General features: G+C 38.1%; 1 protein-coding gene across 1 annotated transcript in view; it reads right to left on the bottom strand.

Moving 5' to 3' along the window:
• Positions 1-6,489: 6,489 nt before the first annotated feature.
• LOC106070844 (uncharacterized) overlaps positions 6,490-23,332 on the bottom strand; it is a 50,018-nt gene continuing 33,175 nt past the window's right edge. Inside the window, exon 4 of the mRNA XM_056036183.1 lies at positions 6,490-12,962. Coding sequence (XP_055892158.1) covers positions 10,899-12,962 — 2,064 coding nt within the window. The 3' untranslated portion in view covers positions 6,490-10,898. The remainder of the gene's footprint in view (positions 12,963-23,332) is intronic.

Genomic DNA, 23,332 nt, shown 5'->3' with positions numbered 1-23,332 from the left:
CGCGAGCCGTTTTGTCGACGGGACGTTTTGGCGCGAGATATCATTTGACGATAATTTAGTAAGCACGTAGCTTTTATAACAATGTTTATTTCACTCTACCATAATATTGTATGTATAGTATGAATTCTAACACCGTTCAGCGAATTGTTGTTTTTTTTAATTATAAAGGTTTTGCTTATTTCATGAATATAGGCCTATAATAAGTCAGATTCCTGAATGGTAATGACATGCTATATGTGAGATCTACTAATCGCACTGGGTGACATTTTTGGATTTCTTTCCAAAAGATTTTTTTTTATTTGACATTAGTGTAATATACGAACTAGCTAAGTGTCACAATTTAATATAACAAAAACCATGTTATCATCTAAAGCTCTATTACGCTGAATGACGACAATAACTCTACACATAGTAAAGATCAAGACACGGAATGTGGTCAGTACAAACTCTAACGTGAAAATATATATTTTGAGAAATTGGGTAGGAGTGATTTGCATGACACATCTCGCATTGACGCAGGTATAGTTAAACAAAATGAAGACAAGACCAGCACCGAGCACTGGTCGTTGGCGTCATGCCTCTGGCGATCATCTCATTAGGAATGGTCATTACATGTGACACCTATCTCGCCCCCTCTCTTTTGCTCACATTTCACTCCTTGTATATACTCTTTCCTCCACCCCTCCCCTCTCTCACGCGATTTTTGTTTTTAATTTTAAAGTAATTTCTGAAAAAACTTTTTTGAAAATAAAAGTGTGCCTCTTAATAAGCACACATACGCAAGCCAAAATGTTTATTAAAGAAAATGATGTGAAAAACAAACACACATTTACATTTAGTACGTGAAAAATATGTCTTAACACAAACACTCATGCAAAACATAGATATGAATAATTCTTTTAAAAGAAATAATACAATAAACGTACATAATGTACTTCGCGCCAAAACGTCCCGTCGCCAAAACGACCTTCGCGCCAAAAAAGGCGGCGCCAAAACAGCGGAGGCCAAAACGGCGGCGCCAAAACGTCCTGCTTCGCATTATATCTTATTAGTATTTTAGTTTGTTTAGTTATTTTTTTCGCCCTCTAGTTAACTCAAAGATCTATCGAAGCTAAAACAAACTCAAAATAGAGCTGTAATGATTTATAATGAATATATACTCATATCTGACTAGAGCAGTCTTTCCTAAACATTGTTCCACGCATGGCTCAAATAGCTGTTTACTGAACTGGTGGGTCACCACTTAAAAACAATCTATGTAAAACAAAAGGAACGTGTTCCTCTGAATACTCGGAATATACGAAGTGATCCGTTAAGGAAAAAGCTTGAGGAACACTGGACTAGAGTAACACCGTTATTAAAGTCACAAAATTTTGAGATATGCGAGGAGTAATTCATTAAAGAGTTACTTCTTCCATAAAGCCTGAGGCGAGTTGCCTGATTCAGCCAGGAAAATCAAAGACCTGGCACGTGTCTAGTCCCTAATTTACATACAAGAATAGACTGACACATGGAAAAGCGTAGGGCGTTATTGTATTTTTTTTTTTGGTTTTGTTTTTAAGGGATGTCCGTATTTTATTAGATAAGACGATACGACATAGAAACGACATTATCATTATCTGCCTAATTAATAATAATAAAAAAATTAAAGGCTTGTCTTCGAGTTCAAAGATTAATTAGGAATGCAGTATTTCCCGTGGCTACGCAGCCCCAGCTGTGACCTACATACTTTGCTACATCTAGCGCGGCCATTGTCTGCCGCAGGCATTGTCTGCCGATGGTCGACTTAGATTTTATTTTCGCCGTCTACGCCAGCGGATTTTCTTTTGGTCTCAAATGTACATCCCGCGGGCCTTCGTAAGTGACCTCCAGGTGTCTCGTTCTGGAACCGCCTGCGAACAGATGCTCTCTTCTATGTCTGTTAAAGCTATTTGACGCCTAAGCTGATCTTTAAAGCTTAATTAAATATATATAGAAAAAAATGTCTACAAATTTGTAGAAAAATATGCACAATGACAGATACCATAATAATAATAATAAGTATAATTATAAGGCTTATGTTGAAATCTAAAGATAAAAATCCAAAGTCAAATCACACATAACCACGCTGCCCCAGCTGTGACTTCAAATTTAATAAATAGGAATGGTTAAAAAAAAAAACAATTTCTACACAATTTAGTTAACAAAGAAGGGAAAATAATCTTATCACACAAAACAGTCTCGACGCTAAATGTCTTGTTTTTGCATTTAAGTGAAAGGGCTTGCTAGATTGCAAACGGGTATTGGAGACCGGAAATACATAGTGCTAAATTAGAAACGCTAAATGCTTAGCAAGGAACAAAAAAACAAAACAAAGCTTAATTCAAACACACAATGCGAAACGCCAAGAACGCTCGCAAGTCTAGAATATAAACACGCTGAGTGTTACGAAGAAAATCAGAAATAATATTAGCCCCTCTTTAAAATCTGCCTTTTATAACCCTCCAACTGCTCTACGTTGTTCAAGATAAATCTATGTATAATGATGACAAATCGGTTAACGATATGGAATAAATTAATAAATTGAAATAAATTAAATGAGCCATAATATATTTTCAACCGTACATCTCCTCAATGTGTTATTATTTCCACAAGGTTCATTTAACTTTGGGAGACGGACATTGTCTACATCAGGGGTTCTCAACCTGTGGATCGCGACCCTCTTGGGGGGGTCGATTTGACGATTTGCCAGGGGTCGCCTAAGACCATCAAAATTATGGATTGTTATTGTCTACTCTTCTATTCTGTATGTGTGTGTGTGGGGGGGGTGGTCGGGGTGGTCTCAGCAGAGTGTGGGGATTGTAAAAAGGGGTCGCCGAGCTTAAAAGGTTGAGAACCGCTGGTCTACATCTAGATGTAAAAGCTAGGTGTATATTATTTTTGTTCACTCAAGCTAAATCAACGCCTCTGCAATGTATGCATGTTCCATCAATGCCTCGTTACATAACACTGACCAGACTACACATGTTGCAAAAGATACGCCTACTAGGTTGCCTGAGTCAGCCAGGAAAACCATGACTTGACAGAATTTAAGACGTTGGTTAACATGCATAACTATTTGCAGGACGCGTAGGACGTAATCATCTTCTTTTTTTAAAGTAACGTTTTATCTTATCTTATCTTATCTTATCTTATATAATACAGACGTTACTTCAAAAAATATGGGGATTACGTCCTACGCGTCATGCATTTAGACTTTTGACTTAAGTTGGAAAGACACGCTTCATAATGCGTACGCGATACATACAAGCATTCATATTTTTATCTTTTTTTTACATCTAGTAGGAAAGGGTTGGCCAACCTTTTGGTCCCATGCGCCAATATTTTTCAGATGCACAATTTTACAAATTTCAGTCCTTTAAAATATTGCCACTTGTACTTATTTGGTTTCTTATACACATTCGTGTAAAAAAGAGAATGGTATTTAAGAAAAAGCTTTACTTATTAAGTCTTGTCTTTGTTAACATTTTTATTTGAAAATTTTAATTTATTATTTCTGTATGACCTATACACTAATTATAGTTTATGAACACTGTTAGCAGTTTCAAATAAAATTAGCTTTAGCAAGTTTTTAACATTAGCTTTGCTTTCACCAAATCTCTAATATTAAGAGGTAAGGCAAAAGAGTGGAGAAGGACGGTCAACAGATCTGGTGTGGTGCCCCTACGGTCCAAAAGACTTATGGGTAGGTGAAGGTGAATATCGTTGACTACAATGGCCAGGATATCGACACACAATTAACTATGCTTAATACAGCAGTCAACTGAAGCGACAACAAAAAAAAATACAGACCTTCATCAACAGATGCCTGAGAAATATCCTAAAAATACACTGGTACGATAAAGTAGAAAACACCAAACTGTGGGAGATGAGTGGACCGAAAAATATAGAAGTGCAGATCTTAGAGAGGAAATGGAGATGGACTGGTCACACCCTAAGAAAACATACCAACAACAGAGCTAGACAGGCCTTAGAGTAGAACCCCAAGGGAACAAGACGCAGAGGAAGACCAAAAAGAACATGGAGGAGCAGTGCACTTAAAGAAGCCGAGAGGACCGGGAAGAGATGGGAAACCATCAAAAAACTAGCAAGAGACCGTGGAGAGTGGCGTGTTTTTATCGAGGCCCTATATTCCATGAGGAACCCAAAGGAATGATGATGATGATGAATACAGCAGTCACAGGCACAGCCCTGGAAATATAGGAAAGCTCCGCCCGTCCCAAAAACCCAGGGTAACAGGATATACTCCAACTCTGTGACAAGCGAATGAAGCTTTTAAGGGAAAAGTTAGATAGAGAAAAAAAATATCTAGAAATTAAGCAGGGACCGAACAGAAATAACAGTAAAAATTAAAGCGTACCTTACTACTTCAAAGCATGGAAGAGCTAACACAGTACAAGACAAAAACATTAGATAGTTATTTCACTGAGGACAAGGTTGTGATAAGATGGACGGGATACTGTTCAAAGTTGTTGAACTTTAAATCCTGAGGATATCCAGAGCGAGTGAAAAGCTGACAAATGGCAGCAGTTTTAAATACCTCGAAGCTATCATCTCAGACGAAGGAACTAAATCTGAACTACTGCTCAATCCACAGCAGCAATTTGCAAAACTCAAAACAAAAAGCAAATGACAGGGAGGAATGGAGAAAGACGGTCAACAAATCTTGCGTGGCGCCCCAACGGTCCAACAGAGTAAGGGATAGGTGAAGAAAACTAAACCTTGTTCAGCTTGTATGGTTTATTTGTATAAGTTATCTTAGTGGTCACTTTCGTCTCCAAACATGGTGGCTGAGAGATCTCAGTGAAGCCTGGGATTTTGAATTTCGTGATTTTTAGGACGCCCCTGAGTCCAACCATCTCTAATGGGTACCTGCCATTAGTTTCGTAAAGTAAAGGTTGGTCGTTGCGCTGGCCACATAGCATCTCCGTTAGCCTCTCTATCTGAAAGGAGTACTATACTTTTGGCTTTTCCAACGTGCTGTCACTCACCTATAGTGTTTTATGCTCTTCTGGTTTCCGCCTTGGAAATTATTGGATTTAAAATATATACATATAACTAGTCGACCCACGGCGTAGCATACGCCTCTTTTTTTGCAGGGCCGCCACTGCAACCTATGCGACAGCAATGGGCTCCGAACTTACATAGGACCCGCGCTACTTCTAGGTATAAATTATTAAATTAAACCATTTTATAACTTATAACAGATTTCCTGCGGCCTCCTGATTTACCAGGAGCTCCTGGAAATCTCCTGAAACTGCAAAATAGGCGAAAAAGACCTAGAAATCTCCGGAAATTATTAAAATCTTTTGAAAACTCATAAAAATCGTATGAAATATATAGACAATAATTGATTTTTTGGGTGTCATTCAATATGGAAAACGCCTATCCTACGCGCGATATAAAAAAAACGTCATTATGCAATACCCATAATTGTGGAATCTGGTGAAAAAACTTCTCGCGCCTGAAACTAATGAAGAATTACTTGAGGTCAACAATTCTCGAAGATAGATAGAAACATTTGGTAATTCTTGCTATTTAGCGAGATGTATGTAGGAAACAGAATTTTTATGACATACTGTATGACTTCGCTACATGCAAGGCTCGTTAGGTAATTCTGTACATAGTAAAGAATGAATAAAAAGCAAAGACGAAATTATTTTCTAATAAAAACTCTTAATTTTTATTTATTATCCTTATCCCTACCCTAACTGGCCCTGCGCAATCCATTTCGCATAGGGCCCCGCAATGGTTAAGTCCGGCCCTGCTATTTAGTGACGGGTAAATATAGACAAAATTGCTTGCACTCCCCCTCCCCCCCCCCCCCAACCTCCTTTTTTTTTTTCTCCGCGAAAGTTGCGTGAGGTAACTCTAGTACGACTTGCAGAAATAAAAGAGTTATCTTTCCATGACTTGTCGGTGGTGTCAGGCATGGTTAGGCCATGAAGAGAATTATATATATATATATATAGATGGCTACTTTTCTTTTTTTTTTCTTCTGTCCCTAAAGTTACTCTAAGTTTAGTACTAATGGTGTTACTTAAATAAATTTGAATATTCGTTTCTTTCTCTGTTTCTTATTTGCTCTAGTTTTGTCATGTATTCACTAGTTTATGGATCCCAAACAGAGGATGCACATTCTAATATGGCCTAACTCAAGTCAAACCTTATTTTAGTTGTATGTTCTTGTTTAATTAGTCAAATCAATGTTTACTACTGAAGTAATTTTCAACCAGTGTTGTCTTGTTAGATGTAAACAGTGTTTAGAGTTTTGTTTTTGAGAGTTGAAAGATATTCATTATTTGTTTTGTCACACTTTTTTTTGCGGGACGTTTGGACTAGGAAGTAAATTTAACTCTGAAGAAACATCCGAAACATACAAAAAATTTTACAAAACATTTTACAAAACATAGTATACAGATTTAAAAAAAGGATAAAAAGACAGCAAAATTGTTTGATGAGTTATCATTTATTTCAGTTTAGATTCTTCATATGATACTCAAACTGTAAATCTGTTTCAATTTGTACAATTATACAATCCTGCAACTAACGTTACAATAACCAGCACTAGTATCATTCTCCCACCTATGGGTCGCGACGCCTTTGGGGTCGAAAGACCATTTTCCAGGGGTCGCCCAAGAACATTAATTGTTAATGTAAGCTAATTGTATTGAATTTTCTTTAACTTGTTGTAACAAGCCTATTTGAACCATAAGTATACATTTATACTGTTGGTGAACCATTTATACTCATGGTGAAAAGGAAAAGGGACATTACTCAGATTAAATATTTAGAATATTATGAAACGATCATCTAGCATCAATAAACTAAAATAAAAAATGGGGGTGACAAATACAGATCTCAGAACAGGGAGGATACCGTAGATACAGTGCTTCGAAGTGACGGAACGCACCGGTACGGCATACCTTTATCAATGTGGGGAGAAAATTACAAAAAAAAAGGACTGTATATATAAATAATTGTCATTGCCGACCACATCGACACTGTTGCAGAATTTATTTTTTTTTCATTTCTGTCCATCAAGTGCGTCGTAACACCATTGTGTGATCAAACATTTCTATGTTGAAGATATAATGTAAAGAAACAAATTTAAATAATAATACGCCATCGAATTATAGTCCATGTTATTGAAGGAATGAAATTCATTATGGAACAACCAAAGAACATGGACTTCGAACGTTAAGAAAAGAAAATGATTTTTTATTTTTTTTACTCCAGTTGTTAAAGCATGATTTGAAATACCCCGATGTGTCATTTGTAATGAAGCTCTCTCTGCCAAATGTATGAAGCTTAACAAACGTCTGAGATCTGTCGATTAGGACATCCAGTATCTTAATTTCAAAGGCTGATGGAGTCAAAAAAATCAAACTTCACTCAGGTGGCAAGTACCATAACTCAAACATAGCGGCCCCTAAAAGCTTCTTTTTTTGTTTGTGGCTCTCAAAATTGCCAGAGCTATGAAACCATACACAGTTGTCGAGGCATTGCTAGAGTTTTGATTGGAGCCGAATTCGTTAATAAATTTAGTGCAATTTTCAGAGCTAATGGTACAGTTCATAGGAGAATAGTTGGCATGTCTTCATATCGACCAGGTAATTCAGGAAATGATGTCTGCTCCTTTTCCTAAATTAAGCATCCAGCTTGATAAATCAACAGACGTTGTACATTGTTCACAATTACTGTAAGCATCCAGCTTGACGTTGTACATTGTTCACCTTTACTGTTTTACGTTTGATAATTGAAATTAATTAATTTATTAATTGTGGACCGGTTGGGGGGGGGGGGGAGGAAGGAGTATCTAGGAGTTGGTTTTCCGTGCTGCCTTTAGGCGCTCAGCAAACGCAACTCTGCCCGAGTCGGGTGTCGAACCTCGACATAGCTCTGGCGATTTTGAGAGCCACAAACACAAAAAGAAGCTTTTAGGGCCTCTATGTTTGAATTATGGTACTTGCCACCTGAGTCAAGCCTGATTTTTTTTTTTTATTAATTAAGCTGGATGCTTACATAATTGCGATTTCAAAGATTAGTTTCTATGCAATCCTCTTGAAACGGCTCTACAGCACGTCATGTAATAAATAAAGTTGGTTAATTTTTGGATTTCAATTTTTTTTGTACAAGATAGTCACCATATGAATTCACCTAAATTCACTGTATGATTCATCGTCATATATTAGCAACGAAGGCACTGCCAGACGCATTACAATGCAGCTCAATATGATTTCTCTTCAATGTCAGTTAGTTACACAATTTTGGGTCAAGTGTTAGGAGTCATTCTGTTCTATTTGAGATTTTCTTGTCATGAGTTCCAATTCCATTTCCAAAAAACATATCTTTGCGAAACATGCTTTTCAACTTGCTAGTTATCATCAAGTCTAACTACAGAACTAAAACTTGATGCAGAAGATGTGTTCTTACAAAGACAGCCCCGTGAACTCCTAATGTAGTGAAACAGAAACAAGTTCAACCTTTACTTTGTCGTGTTTAAAGATACTGTTGCGAATATTTTTGTAGCAATGTAGTTTATTGTATCAAACACTGTACTTTTTCCATGATTAACTTTTTTTTTAAATTGTCAATTATGTAACATGAATATTATAGACACGAAATGTAAGTCATAAAATATACATTTTTTTTTGTAATTTAAGCACACATTTATTTTACACTAAATAAAGGTTTTTAATCAGTTTCTAACAATGGGATTAATAACATGGATATCAGATATATACATTTTGATAACGATTTTATAACATTAGTTCAATCATATTTACGGTTTATGGTTCGGTTTATGGTTCGGGGTCGCCGCCTTGTGGAAAAATTGTATTAGGGGATCCCGGAGCTAATAAGGTTGAGAACCGCTGATTTAGACATTAATTAAATAACAGAAATTTTTGATTCATGTAACACTGCAATAAAGCTGCAAGTTATAATAAATTGCAATAACAGGCCACATATACCAGGCCACATATATTAGGTCACATATGCATAATTTTGGCTTCAATCCACATAAACGAACACACACTTATGTATATATTATATCAGCATTAATAAGACACATACATCTAACACCCACACACGAGCATAACCAGTCTGTATGACTATTGTATAAGTTATTACCATTATTTTTACATTTAATTCTGTCACATATGTTCAATTGTGATTAACACAAAGTTCATTTAAAAACATATCTCGACCCTTGAGATTGCAAAAATAACTTATATAGTTTAGCGATCCAAAATAGTTGATAGACTTTAACGTGACCACATCTAGCGACTGTGGCCCATTCTACGTTAACTCTTTCTCTCCGTACTTTAGGCGACTTGCAGGCTGCCTGGTCGTGGTGTATGCGCGCTGGACTGTTGTTCGGATTTGCTCGCTGCCTTCCCCCGTCGTCCTGCGGGAGGTTTGTTTGGACTAGGAAGTAGATTATTTTCAACTGTGATTGGAACATCCGAAACATGTAAAACATTTTACAAAAACTTTTTTTTTTTTTTACTTTATTGTGTTTGGCTTAACTGTCACTACAAAATGACACCCGTACAAGAGACTCTCAAACATGAATTATATTTTTATAATTAAATATAGTTTCAAGAGTCACACACATCTCCCCAACACCAAAACACTTGACAAAATATAACTTACATATTACTGAAAATAATATGAAATACAATGTAAGAGAAATATAACTTATTTGGCTTATCTCTTCATTGATTTGTTTTGTAAGTCTCATAATTGTCTTAAGTCTTCGGTATCGTAATACTCTACGAGTTAGTCATCTGTAAGCAAGTCTCAATTAGGCCAACTCTTTACGTACGAATGAGTTATTAACCCTTTAAACGCGTGTGGTAGATTAGCCTCTAAACATCAGAATTGTAATTCCATTTTGTATGCACTCAATGTAAAACAGATCAGCACTATAAGGGTTAAGCAACAATGACTTTAAAGAACTAAATATTTACAAGCAATGTTTTTTTTACCCGGCTTTGCTTGGGTACTTTCGTTCTGTTTTTGTTTTGTAATATAAAAGGCCTTTATGCTGTTAACAAGTAAAGACGCCTTATAGACCTAAATTCAGTAAACTCTCTTGTTGTAGGACAACTTTATATATCCTAAACTCCCCGCTATTATCAAACAAACGTGTATAATAATTTTCATTAAGATTTGGCAAACGGTTTTGATTTCTATAAAGAGCATATACACCTACTTACATACTCCTTACATTCTATTTTATATATTAGATGACCAAGAAAAACGATATACTCAAAATGTCCAGGCATAGCAAACATTTTGTTCACAGCTTTTTAGACAAAGATTTGTTCAGTCAAAAATGTAGATAAAAATTCTGTTGAAATGTTCATATTTCATCCCTCAATTGAAAGAATAATGGATTATCTTTAGTTCACACCTGTGGTCTACATCTGGTTTTGTTTTTTGGACCAGTGGCTAAGTGAAAGACAGTTTCTGAAAGATGTAACCGAACACATTTAGTTACTGACACAACACACTGCTTTATAATGTATGACTATAACGTAGATCTGATTCTTCCGAATGTGTCTTTAGTCTGCTGCAGATCGCAGAGATATTTCAGATTCAATTACTGAAGCTATCATCTGTTTACTTTAGGGCAATATGATCTTTGAAAGCTTTTTTTTTTCTCTCTAGAAAAAACATAACTCAAGGAATATGTCTGCTGGTAGGTCCTTTAGTATTTGTTTTTCGAACAGGTCTAAATCATGCGTTTCAGTTATATACAACGACCCGCGAGTCTAACGTAATATTTGTATCTGGATGTATTATCCATGTTCAGGAACTTAAGTTTCCAATAAAGCATTAGTTCGAGTTTAAGTGCTTGTGGTTGAGGTCATGTTTTGACTGGATCTGATCGAGCTCCCGAGTCTCGTTTTACTGAAAACATTTCTCCACAGAGTCCACGCTCGTCTGTTGCAGATGTAGGACAGAAACAGAAAGACGCCTTGAGAACCGTTGACCAGAACGGAGGCGCACCTAAGTACGCCCAGGCCGGGTATCGCCGCCAGGAGAGCCAGTGTCCAGGTGATGCCTGTCAAGGCGCTGAGCCTGAGGTAAACGTGAACGTTGTGTTGTTCTCTCTTGGTGTGCTTCTTCACGTTCTCGAGCCTGGCGATGGTGATGACGGTGGCGGTGAAGAGGCCGATGTTGGTGACGACCGCCACTGACAAAGGGAGGACGAATCCCAGCGCCACAAGCAGGGTCGTATCCAAGTAGCATTCCCAGTTCCCATAACCTGAGCTGCTCCCAGAAGACTGGACGAGGCTTGAGACTACCACAGACAAGACGACTAAACTTGAGGCCGCGTGGACCACAAGGAAATACCTGGTAAGATATGAGCGGTGAGACCGATTGCCGCTTGGCGTGGCTTGGTGAATGACGAAAACGTGGAACATGTGAAAAGAGCAGACTGTCATCCAGAAGATAGTGGACAACCAGGAGTAGTGTAGTGCCACGCCCACCAGGGTACAAGCTAAAGTGCCCCTTTCCGTAAAGTACGCAACAACCAGCATTGTCTGAGCCACGATAAGGGAGATAACTAAGACCATATTGTTTTTCCCTGGCATCGACCTCAGAGCAGGGATGGCGCAATACGTCACGAGCGTTAGTACAAGACAGATCATGGACATTGACAGGGAAACCCGGGTCAAGATTTTCTCAAGATCTTCCAAGAGAGATGATTCCTCCTTCTTTAGTGGCACTCCGCTAATGAACGAAGCATCCAAGGTTTTGACACAAACCAGAACTGTGTTGTCATGGTGAAGATGGTATTGGTATCGTTGCAAAGTTATGTTGAGATCTATGATAATTAATTTCCCGTCTTCGATTACATTCACTTCAGACGCGTTGAATTTCACGTGAGCGCACGCGCCGATGGCAGTCAACTTTACAAAATGGCTACCCATTTCCTCAATGAATTCGTGTTCATTCAGTGTCCCAGCCAACAACGATAGTTCAACATTAACTGAAATATTAATTCCTCGAAATTTTTTAACACCTACATATTGTGATATTAAATTGTTTTCTAGTGAATTTATGTCCGCTGTTGGGTCGGCGAATATAATTATTTTGCTGGTAACAAAATTGGAATTTTCTATGTTCACGGAATTTATTTTTCCCGCGCTCTGCTGATTAATCTTCGGTTGTTTCCCTTTACATTTGTCAGTTGACCTGTCTAGCTGTGTTCTTTGTAAGAGAAAGCCCTTAGTATGCGGCTCACTGATGTTATGTTTTAGTTTATGACTCTGCACACACTCGCATAGAATTGATGACTTCTGGTTATAAATGGAATAATTTGCGTAACAATCAAAGGCGGGAATACAGCGCATAATATTTCTCGTCTGGTTCTCATTGTTTACAACTTCCTGCCAACAACTCTCGACACAAAAACTGGTCACGTTCAGAGCTGCCAAATTAGCGCATACAAATCGTCTACTAATGATGGCCAGGTCGTAATATCTCGATTTTTTAAAGTCTTTATCGTCGTTGGGCAGACGTGTCCCTGCGCCAGAGGGCGCCTGGTTTACAACAAAATGTTCGTTCTCTGTGGACAGCATGCTGATGTTAACCTCGGAATAATGTTCAGCCTCCCCTATGGCCTCCACATTGATTTTACGCTTCTCGTCAGGCAAGCTTGACCCATGACCGTCACTTCCGGTCACCGAGTGTCCACCAAAGCCCGAAAAATCATCTGCCTCGCTTGTCTTTTGGCCGTCGCCATCGCGGGCGGATGCGACGTGTCCGAGCACGTGCCAGGCCACAACGAAGTTAAACCCTTTCACGAGACATTGGTCAGTAGGGGTGCACGTCCACTCCAAAGTGTCATTGTCCAGCGATAGTCTTTTTCTGCTGTCACAGAGTATTTCACGGCATTCACCCTGTAAATAAATACACTAGAGTTAGTGAATTGAAAGATGTAATTGTTATAAATCAATACCTTACTTTATTAACATAATGAGTTATACGTCGCGTTTGAAAGATTTATTGGATTAATTTGTATGCACAGAAAATGAAATATAGCGATACAAATATTTTCTTTCGGGCGTGGTGGTCAAATAGTAAGTACAATGACAGATACCATAATCGAAATCTCTGGGTTTTATTCCTGAATTGTAAGTACAATAGAATTGTAATTAATCTTCTATGCTCCGAATCTCTTACCAGCTAAATATTAACTAATTAGAGAAGTTCTTGTCGAAATCGTATGAAAACTCCCATTATTTATTAATCTTACTCGAATAACTCAACTTAAGTACAGAGCTGATAAAACAGATCACATTTTGAATATTGATTGAAGAGAAAACTCTTTTTTTGAATTGACTCGGGAACTAAATACCAGAATGTGCCAAATGTTATTTCTAGAAGAAGCATAGATCATAAGCAATTATTTCGAAAGTCTATGATTGGTTAAACATAAATTTTGCAAATCTCATAGGTGCCCGAGGGAAACAAAGTCAATAATTTGTATTTGCTCGAAAAGCGAAATCCCAATTTAACCAACGCTTCTATTTCTGAGCTTCTATTTCTGAGCTTCTATTTCTGAGAGAATTTGACATCTACAAAATAAAAAAAGCTGTCCATTATGTCAGTGTTTGTTATTGCAGGCCTATTCTTCTTCTAGCCAGATTTTTTTGCTGCTAAAACTTAAGCTCTTTAAATTCAAAGAAAAAAAAACGGGATGTTTTTTTATATCCGCTGCTCCACATTGCCATACAGTGTTGCTTAGGTTGGACGGTATGGTGAGTCTAAACTGAATTAAATTTGGGCTTATTCAAATACGGAATGATTGATAATTTCAATGTTGGTGTGTACGAGATATTAAAACTAGCATTGAACTACTTATTACAGAGTAAAAAGTAACTTAACTAAAACTACATCGAAGATTGTCTTTTGATTTAGCGTGTCCTGTCTTTACAGCATAGCTGTGTCAACATCCAACAAGCTTCACGGAAAGTAGTGAAACTATAAATACCTACGCTCGATCACGTGACAGACTACTTAACAAAACAACAATTATCTATATTATAAAGTAGAATGTGTGGTGTATGTATGTATGTATGGATGTATGTTACTTATAGACATCAAAACCGCTTGACCAATCTTGATAAAACTAGGCAGGAATGTTCCTTGGGTACTAACTTAGACCGTAGTGTATGTATTGTAGCCCTAAAACAAACTTAAGACCCTCAAAAAAAATAAAGTTGTCCGACTCTATTACAGCTATAGTATTTTATGGATCTAAGCCATGTCTACAATGTTGACATGAGAAAAGATCGAAAGGATTTAGACCTAGATCTAATTTTAAGAAATACACTTTGCGCAGATAGTTTTTTACTTTGACACATGAAAAGACAAAAGAAGATCCATTGATTTCATTATATAATAAAATTAACCTTCAATTTTGTGTTTCAAAAGCATTTTTTACATTAATTAGTTCCTTATATCTCTGATTACAGATTTCCTGACAAACATTCTTTCATTAGACAATACCGTAATGAATCGCGTACTAAATATTAATTCGTTTAATTGTTTACTTTATAATCCCATCCCTAGATCTAAAACTCTAATTCAACTCTAAGATGATAAAACTTCTCTTCGCACAGATAGTTTTATACTTTAACACATAAACATATTAATTAAAGTCCATTCATTTCATATTTTGATCAAATAAACATTCAAATTTGGTTTTCTAAAGCTACATACGCCCACGAAAGCTGCGAAGCCGAGTTGAGATAGGCCTAGACTCTAGATCTATATTCATTCATGAATCGCGTACTAAAAATTATTTCGTTTAATTGTTCACTTTATAATCCCATTCATTTAACAAAGCTATCGCTCTTTTCGTTTTTAATAGATAAGAATGTATCGACTTCGGGTAAACCCATTTTCGCAAACCTAATTTTATTTTCGTAGCGAAAGAGAAATAACGTGAAAGGATCATTAGCTAAGTTTAACATACATATAAATCCAATCCACTAGATTATTCAAAAGCATTTTTTACATAAATTAGTTCCTGATATCTACAGATTTCCTGGCGAACATTCTTTCATTAGACATTACCAAATGGTTACACATTAACACATCTCTCTTCTGAGGTCTGAGTCTATTCCTAGGCCTAGGTCTAAAACTCTTACTGAACTCTAAGATGATAAAACTTCTTTTCGCAAAGATAGTTTTATGCTTTAACACATAAACATACAAATTATTGTCCATTCATTTGATATTTTAATCTATTTAACATTCAAATTTGTTTTTCTAAAGCATTCTAATACATTCGTTCGCTGTTCGCTAAAGCTGCGTAGCCGTGTTGAGATAGGCCTATATTCATTCATGAAAAAAAGTTCACGCATGCGCAGCACATAATGAACTCTATAAAAGCCAATTTTTAACTCTAGATTAGTGTAGATTTAGATCTATGTCTACCTCAAGATCTACTTTATACTTTATCCACATAAACATACAAAATTTAGTCTATTCATCTCAAATTTTAATCAAATATATGTAGGCCTACAAGCAAATGTTTTAATTTGAAGAAAAAAAATGGATTTAAGCCTTTCAGCTATTTTGATTTGATAGCTTCACTCACACTATTTTTACATTGACACATTCGCTTTACTTATTACATTATTATTTCGTTTAATTGTTTACAAAACACTCAGTGACTATATCGAAAGTAATGCGCAAATAAAAACCCGCGGGTCGCGGGTAACATATGTCTAGTATATATATAAAGTACTCCTCTCTAAGTTATACGAGTAATAATCGTTTAGTTTGGTACGTTGTGTGAATAGCCTCCAAACTTCGAGTAAGCTTATAAGAAACGAGCAGCTTGAAGGTTTTGAGAATTATGCGATAAATTCAGTCAGAGAACAAAGAGAAGATAATTACAGGAGCCGTCTAGCAGACGTATTCTCTGCAAGAAGGACGATCGCAGTAAGGATTTGAGAGAGAGATAACTGGTTCTTGTGCGGCATTATGGTTGTCCTTGTACGGATGCAAGGCGACCTTAAAACTCACTGCCCGCTTCCTCTTCCGTGCTCTAAGGGAGATTCTCGGCATGGTTCTGTTAGATTCTCTCTCCTAATCAGGCCTTATGTAAACACTGCTAAACACAACACAACACATCAACAACTTGACAACAAGGCTCCAAATAATCTGGTACTTTAATAAGGGTCAAATAAAACAGCCAATACGACACAATTGGCAACACAATCAACTGCTACAACGTTAGACAGTATATCACTGTACTAAACTCATAAACTCTACTTTCTCTTCCTGGACTCGTACGTTTCACTGGAGGACTGCACCAGGACCGACTTCATGGCTGACTAACAGTCCCGGTCTCGACGCTCTCCGGTCTTGAACTGCCGCTTTCCTACACACTGTGTCTATGGTCCAAGCAGGCTTATGATCAGATGACCATAACACGGGCGCTATTCACGTGCAAAGTTCATGCCAGTACTGTCCCTTGCCTTTCAATATAGCACGCTAAACTGTATTACTGGCCTGTGTCACATTTGTCAGCTGATCACACACAGTTAACCCTTTTGCGTCGCGAATAGGGTTATAACAGTTCGTTACCAATGAGGTTTCTGATTTGTATACATATTCAGAAATAAGTTACGTGACGTCTATGTTAATATTAGCAGAAATATTTTATCATCATGTCATATGTGTTGACCAGTGGACGTCTGAGAACAAACTGTACTGTTTAGAGCTTGACCTGCAACGTTGGCAGTTGAGACCAATAGCTTGTTGCCACGTCGTACAAACCTGCGACATAGGCAGTGGAGATCAATAACTTGTTGCCACGTCGTACAAACCTGCGACGTGACAACGAACTATTGGTCTCGTTTAGTGTCGTCCTTTAAGATGGGGAATAGGGACGACTGCTCAAGTTTCGCGCCTGACTGGGCCCCGTGACAGAGATCTTTTATCACCATCAGCTTAACATATAAATATGCGGGTTCCTTATTTACCATACCAATACTGAACAGACTGAAATACAGAGTGGTATATTTAATTGAGACAATGCTACTTAACCAATTCTGAACAGACTGAAATACAGAGTGGTATATTTACTTGAGACAATGCTACTAAACCAAACCTTCTCACTTGATAGTCTTTGGAGCCTTTCTTTTACCTATAATCTATACCAGCGCTTCCCAAACAGTGTTCCACGGAACCCTAGGATTCCGCGAGGCCTTAATAGATGTTCCACGAACTACTAGAATAATTAAATTAAATAAATGAAATAGAAATATACTACTAGGCTGCCACGTGAATTAATCTCTTTAAAAACATCAGCAAAGTGTTCCGTTAAATACTCAGAATGGGTGAAGTGTTCCGATTAGGAAAAAAGGTTGGCAGACACTGCTCTATAGCAATTACCATTTAAACTCTTAGCATGATATCTTGGGTTAGACTTAGAGCTATACATATGACGCTCACCCAGAACCCCGCGTACTGCTAAGACTAAATCTTTGTTTCTTTCTTACGATTTCAAATGAGCATGTTTGTGGCGCCAAGCTTCTTTTTTGATATCTTTTTGTGGCTACAATGAGGTATGTAGCAAGTAGGTCAAGAAAGGTTCTAAAAATAATGGTTCCCTGATGACTTCCAAAATTTACTTTTGCATGGAAAATCTCCGGATCTAGTCCAGATGTGGCCTGACATGACGTGTGTTCCTTTTGTCCATCTCCTTTCTGTCTTTCGCCCTGACTAGTATCTCAATGTCAGGGCCGTCCATTCTTTAATGTTGTCTCCCGGATGCTTTTTCTACGTCTTCTTCTCTCCTGGCACTGTTCCCTGAAGGAAAGTCTTTGCTAGCCATTAGGACGTCGTGATATGACGATACAGTTTCAGTGAGGCCAGTCGTCATAGAAGGCCTAAACACTGAACTGCAAAGTCGCAACCTGTAGGCAATGGAGATCAATAGCTCGTTGCCACGTCACAGGTCTGTACGAGTAAGTAAAGTCTCCACTGCCCACAGATTGCGACGAAGCAGATCAGTGGTGAGGCCTTCTATGATTGGTCTCGGTTTAAGAGTGCGTTCTGACTGTGGTCAACAGGTCATCCTTTGGCCCAATAGCCATTGTGATCCTGTTTATAATTTCATCATTTGCGATGCCGTCTTTGTAACCTCTAGGGTTCTTTAGCATCTCAATCCCATTGCTATAATTCTGCAGTTAGAGTTAAGGATTCGTAAACATACAAAAATGTCGCCTTGACCATGAAGTGAGACAAATAAACAGACAGACACATTTCCACGCACTTTCAGACACACATATACACTAAAAACACATACACATTGATTCAGACACACAAACACCTCACCAACGTCACAAACTGTAGATTTTTTTTTCTTCGTCTTTGGACATTCATCTCTCTGAGTAAATAGATATTTGACCTTGGCCTTTTCATTTCTATACACAAGTAAATCGAAGAGACCCATGACATTTACAAGGGGAGATCATTTGTCTGTCCTCGCTCTTCAGAGTTCTCTGAGCTTGTTTTATTTAAAGACCAAGTGCCACTCCGGGATTTATTTTAACATAGATGTAGATTTATTCCTCAGAGTAAAAGGAAAGAAATAAAATGACAAAGTCGGCGACAAGGGATTTTATTCATCTCAATAAAAATAAAAAAAAAGACCTGGTATCTAGACAACGGAGGCGTGAGATGACCATATATCTGAGAGATCTTTACGCTTACTGTTCATGATATTGAAATAAACGCATTCATGCAGGCCTTACACATAGACACACTAGGCAGCCGCCTAGGGACTCCGATTATTATATTTATTTTTTTTAAGAAGACACAGTGTAACTTGTGCCCCCCCCCCCCCCCCCCGTTTTTGTTGTAGTACTCTAGGTTTTAAATAAATTCCGTAATTGTCCTTTTTCGCTGTTTATTTTATACTTTTCTACTTTATTTGGGGGTCTCCAAATTCAATTCGCCTAGGGCCTCTAATAATCTAAACCCGGTCCTGATTCATGGTAAATAAAATTATGTTCATATAATAATAATAAGGCTAGTCTTCGAGTCCGAAGATTAGTGAGGAATGCGGTATTTCCCGTGGCTGCGCAGTCCCAGATGTGACCTACATATTTTGCCATATAATTTATTAATAACTGTATGCTATATAGACTATATACAAATAAAAAAGTTATTTATAAAGTTAATAGTTCCTTCATGTTTCGTAGTTATTAACTTAATCCAGTGGAGGAAAAAAAAGTTGCCTAAAGTCACTTATAATAATAATAAGGCGTGTCTTCGAGTACGAAGATTAATGAGGATGCAGTATTTCTCGTGGCTATGCAGCCCCACCTAAAATTGCAATGTGACCAATGGGCAGAAAGTCACTTATTATAATGAAGAAATGGCAAAATTATTATAAATAAATGTTTTCGGGTATCTTGATCATACCTGGAAATATATTTAATTTAATTAGATTAGACATTTTTTAAATTGTGCAACATTTTGTGCGTCAAAACAATCGAAAAAAAATGGTGGTTCTTGAAAATAAAGTCTCATTTATCAACAGAGCGAGAGTATATGTATAGACTCATTCCAATTTGATCCAGTTTTATGTATTCTACAAGTTAAAACATAATACGCCTACAGCGGTTTTGTTGTCTATCAGCAGTTTGGTGCTACAAGTCAACGAGCGTCAACATCACGTCGTAGCCCAGCGTCTGCAGGACGGAAAAGGGGGGGGGGCAGCATTGTAATGACACCCCCGAAGTTTTGGAACCTTCCTATAGGAAGTGAATGGCGTCTCAAACCGGGTCTTTTGTTACACGGTGGTCTCTCTTCGAACTGTTATGATATGAATATAGAGTAATTGTGTGTAACAAAAAGAGGAGATAAAACTAAACAGGAAATACGACATGTTAAAGGACGCTGGGAAGGAAGTAAGATAGAGACGCTTAGAGACAAGACTCGACGACCATTCTCCCTTGTAAATAAACTTTTGACAGGTTTGAAGAGCGTATCTTAACTATTTCAAGAGCGTCTGTAAGGCCAAGCAGCTGTAGGCATAGTTCTGATTGGAGTATAACATAACTGCCTCACGACCTCATCGTGAATAGTCACATTAAACTTCATTCGTTTTATATATACCTAGAAGACGTTGAATGAGTCGTCTACAGATGATAAACATTTGCACACCATCTCATGTAGACTTTTAATATGACTCTACGATTATATCGTGTGAACAATGTACTCAAACACACACGAGTGGTGATGGTCGTACTCTCCCCCCCCCCCCCGTTAATTCCCCACTCACTTTTAATCCAACAAATACTACACCGATTCTATACCAAAAGTGACCCGTTTCCTTTTCTGTTTAAAGTTACGCCAAGGAGGTTCACTACAAAGCTAAGGTAAGCATGACTTACAGGGGCGTAGCTCGTTTCATATATATCACAGTACGTCAGTCCAAACTAAACCTCACCCGGTTGTGTACGGAACAAGTATTATTTAGGATGTCAAACAAACACAAACAAACACAAAATAGAAAACGTTGTTAATAAGGTAATTTCCCCAAAGACCTTCCTTCAGGGAACAGTACCAGGAAGATGAAGAAGAGGATGACAGAGAAAGCGATGAGAAAACGACATCAATTGGCAGGTCTGTCAATAAATGACATTCTATCCCAGTGTAGTGCGTGAAATACAGCGGGTTGACAGATCTTGAGTGTTGCCCAAAAAATCTAACAGACTTAGGATAGGTGAAGGTGAAGATGAATTTTCCCAGTAAAGTTTGCAGCTTTCCTCACACGCAATCACTTGGGAGCTTAATCACTAAAGCACACGGACGACATTTCATATGAAAATATTGGCATCTGTTTTCGGCATATCTTTTTTTATTATTTCTCTCGTAACGTTGTTATCTCCGGAAGTGGCAATGGTCTCTAGCGCCCCTATACCCATTAATCGCTTCCAATGGCGTGTGTCCCACATAGACGCCTCTGACAACAAATCTAACTTCTGGACTTTACGTTTGATTCAGAAATTGAAACCGACGGAACAATTATCACTGACATAAAAACGGGTAATGGCTAGCAACTGATGTCTTAGCCAGCAAGCTTCGAATAGGAGGGGCTAGTTGGTCTTGGCTGGTTACCCCCCTAGGAGAAGTAAAATTCTTAGTCCAAACCTCCGCGGCTATACCCAAACATGGGAAAGGCTCAGGGAGTCAGCCATGAGAACGAATCAGAAGCTGGTGACCTTTTGGCAGCTTGCAGCACAGTGTTTCATCCTGGTAAAACTTGCGATGCTGCTGGTCCCACATTGTATCGGGTACTTGCCGTAACGTTGGATACATCACCTGCGTAGATAGGCGACGGGGATGCATGCGGACCACATCTTTCCGGCCATACCTTTTTACCAGGCTTTCATCTCGTTACATTCAGAACCCCAAGTTCTAATAAGTGGAAGGGTCCCTCCGTTCGTCTTTGGCGTCGACACAGGAATATCTTTCCAGAACGAGGCTCTACATCCACATGAATCATAATCATCCCACGACTGTAAGAAGCCAACAACTGTTTCTAAATGTATAAATACATCTAATTGGTCAATGAAGAGTCTTACTCAAAGTCACTAACATAAGGTTCACGAAAGCTATTGCAAGGACTAAATCATGTCTTGGTCTCCATGGTTGTTAGACGGCGCGATGGCTGAGTGTTAAAGAGCATTGTTTCCAAACCGATGTTTCTGGGATCGAATCCTGTTGAAGACTGGGATTTTTAATTTCTAGAACTTAAGGACGCCTCAAAGTCCAGCCAGCTCTAAAGGGGAAAAGTAAAGGCTGGCCAATTGACACCCACAGAAACAGATAACCTTTACATCATCTGCCTGATTTACATTATGGTTGTTAGATGACAAGGTCGAAGCTTGGGTAATAAAATACCCCTTCTAGAGGCAAACCAGAGTGACCCCGATAAATGTACCCAATTATTTACTTTAACCCATAAAACAAAGTATTATGTAAGATAATTACTGTAATACTGATTATTATCTAAAGTAAAAAGCTACAATATTTAAAAATAATTATTAACATTTTACAAAATTTAATGTATAAGATAACACCACAGCAATGAAAATCTCCCTCTAGGCATTCGTTAAGTTGGCCGTTGGCCCCAGCGTAGAAGCGACAAGCATGGGAACCAGAGGTAGATACAGGGGCGGACTGGGTGTCGAAATCGACCCGGGTATTTCTATACCATCGGCCCATAACTTGTAAGTCATATGATGGACCTCCAATTTCTAGGTCAACCTGTACTCACAATTATCTTTCATAATTTATCGATAAATGTACACATGCATACAGTGAACACTAAATCTTTTTAAGAAATATAGGTCTTATGTTGCTTTTTAATCGCAAAGTGTGTAGGCCCTTTTAGGATGAAGCTTGTCTTATCTTATATTATATGCATTTTATGCATCAAACTAGTCATGCATGTTAATCAATGACTAACATACTTAGGGCCTACATAGCTTACTAGTAGAACTGTCTACGGATGTAGAATATAAATATTTTTTTCGGAAAATGTGTTATATTAAATTAGAATTATACTAAAAAGTCTGTAAAAAGACCAATGTATGTTTTGTCACAGTGGCATCCAGAGGGCGCGGTGGCTGAGCGGTAAAGCGCTTGGGTTCCGTACTGGAGATCCCGGGTTCGAATCCTGGTGAAGACTGGTATTTTTATTTCGGGATTTTCGGGCGCCCTTGAGTCCACCCAGCTCTAATGGGTACCTGACTTTAGTTGGGGAAAAGTAAAGGCGGTTGCTCATTGTGCTGGCCACATGACACCCACGTTAACCGTAGGCCACAGAATCAGATGACCTTTAAATCATCTGCCCTTTAGACCACAAGGTCTGAAAGGGGAACTTTACTTACTTTTACACAGTGGCATCCATGTGGCTCTTTTGGTGTCCCTGTCAGCCCACTTAGGTACCGGCCCACCGGGCACTTGCCCTGCGGTATATAGCAATAATGTAACCACGAACAACTAGAATATCGACTTCCAGAGAGACAGCAAACCATTAAATAGATGGCAGCCAGGTCATGTGATAACCATGGCGAAAACTGGGTTTATTGCGAACCAACATGGGGCCCGAACGGGTTCGTTTAAGGGAAAGAAAATGCTGACGTTGCATTATTTAATTTAAACGGAGAATGGGCCTCTTATCGTAAATTAATAGTCCTCGTCTATTTAGTGCAAAATCTTGTTACTTTAT

The sequence above is a fragment of the Biomphalaria glabrata genome, chromosome 7 (genome assembly GCF_947242115.1).
Source record: "Biomphalaria glabrata chromosome 7, xgBioGlab47.1, whole genome shotgun sequence".
NCBI classification, from domain to species: domain Eukaryota; kingdom Metazoa; phylum Mollusca; class Gastropoda; family Planorbidae; genus Biomphalaria; species Biomphalaria glabrata.
The sequence above is the reverse complement of the archived record's forward strand: the minus strand, read 5'-3'. Positions and strand labels throughout refer to the sequence as shown.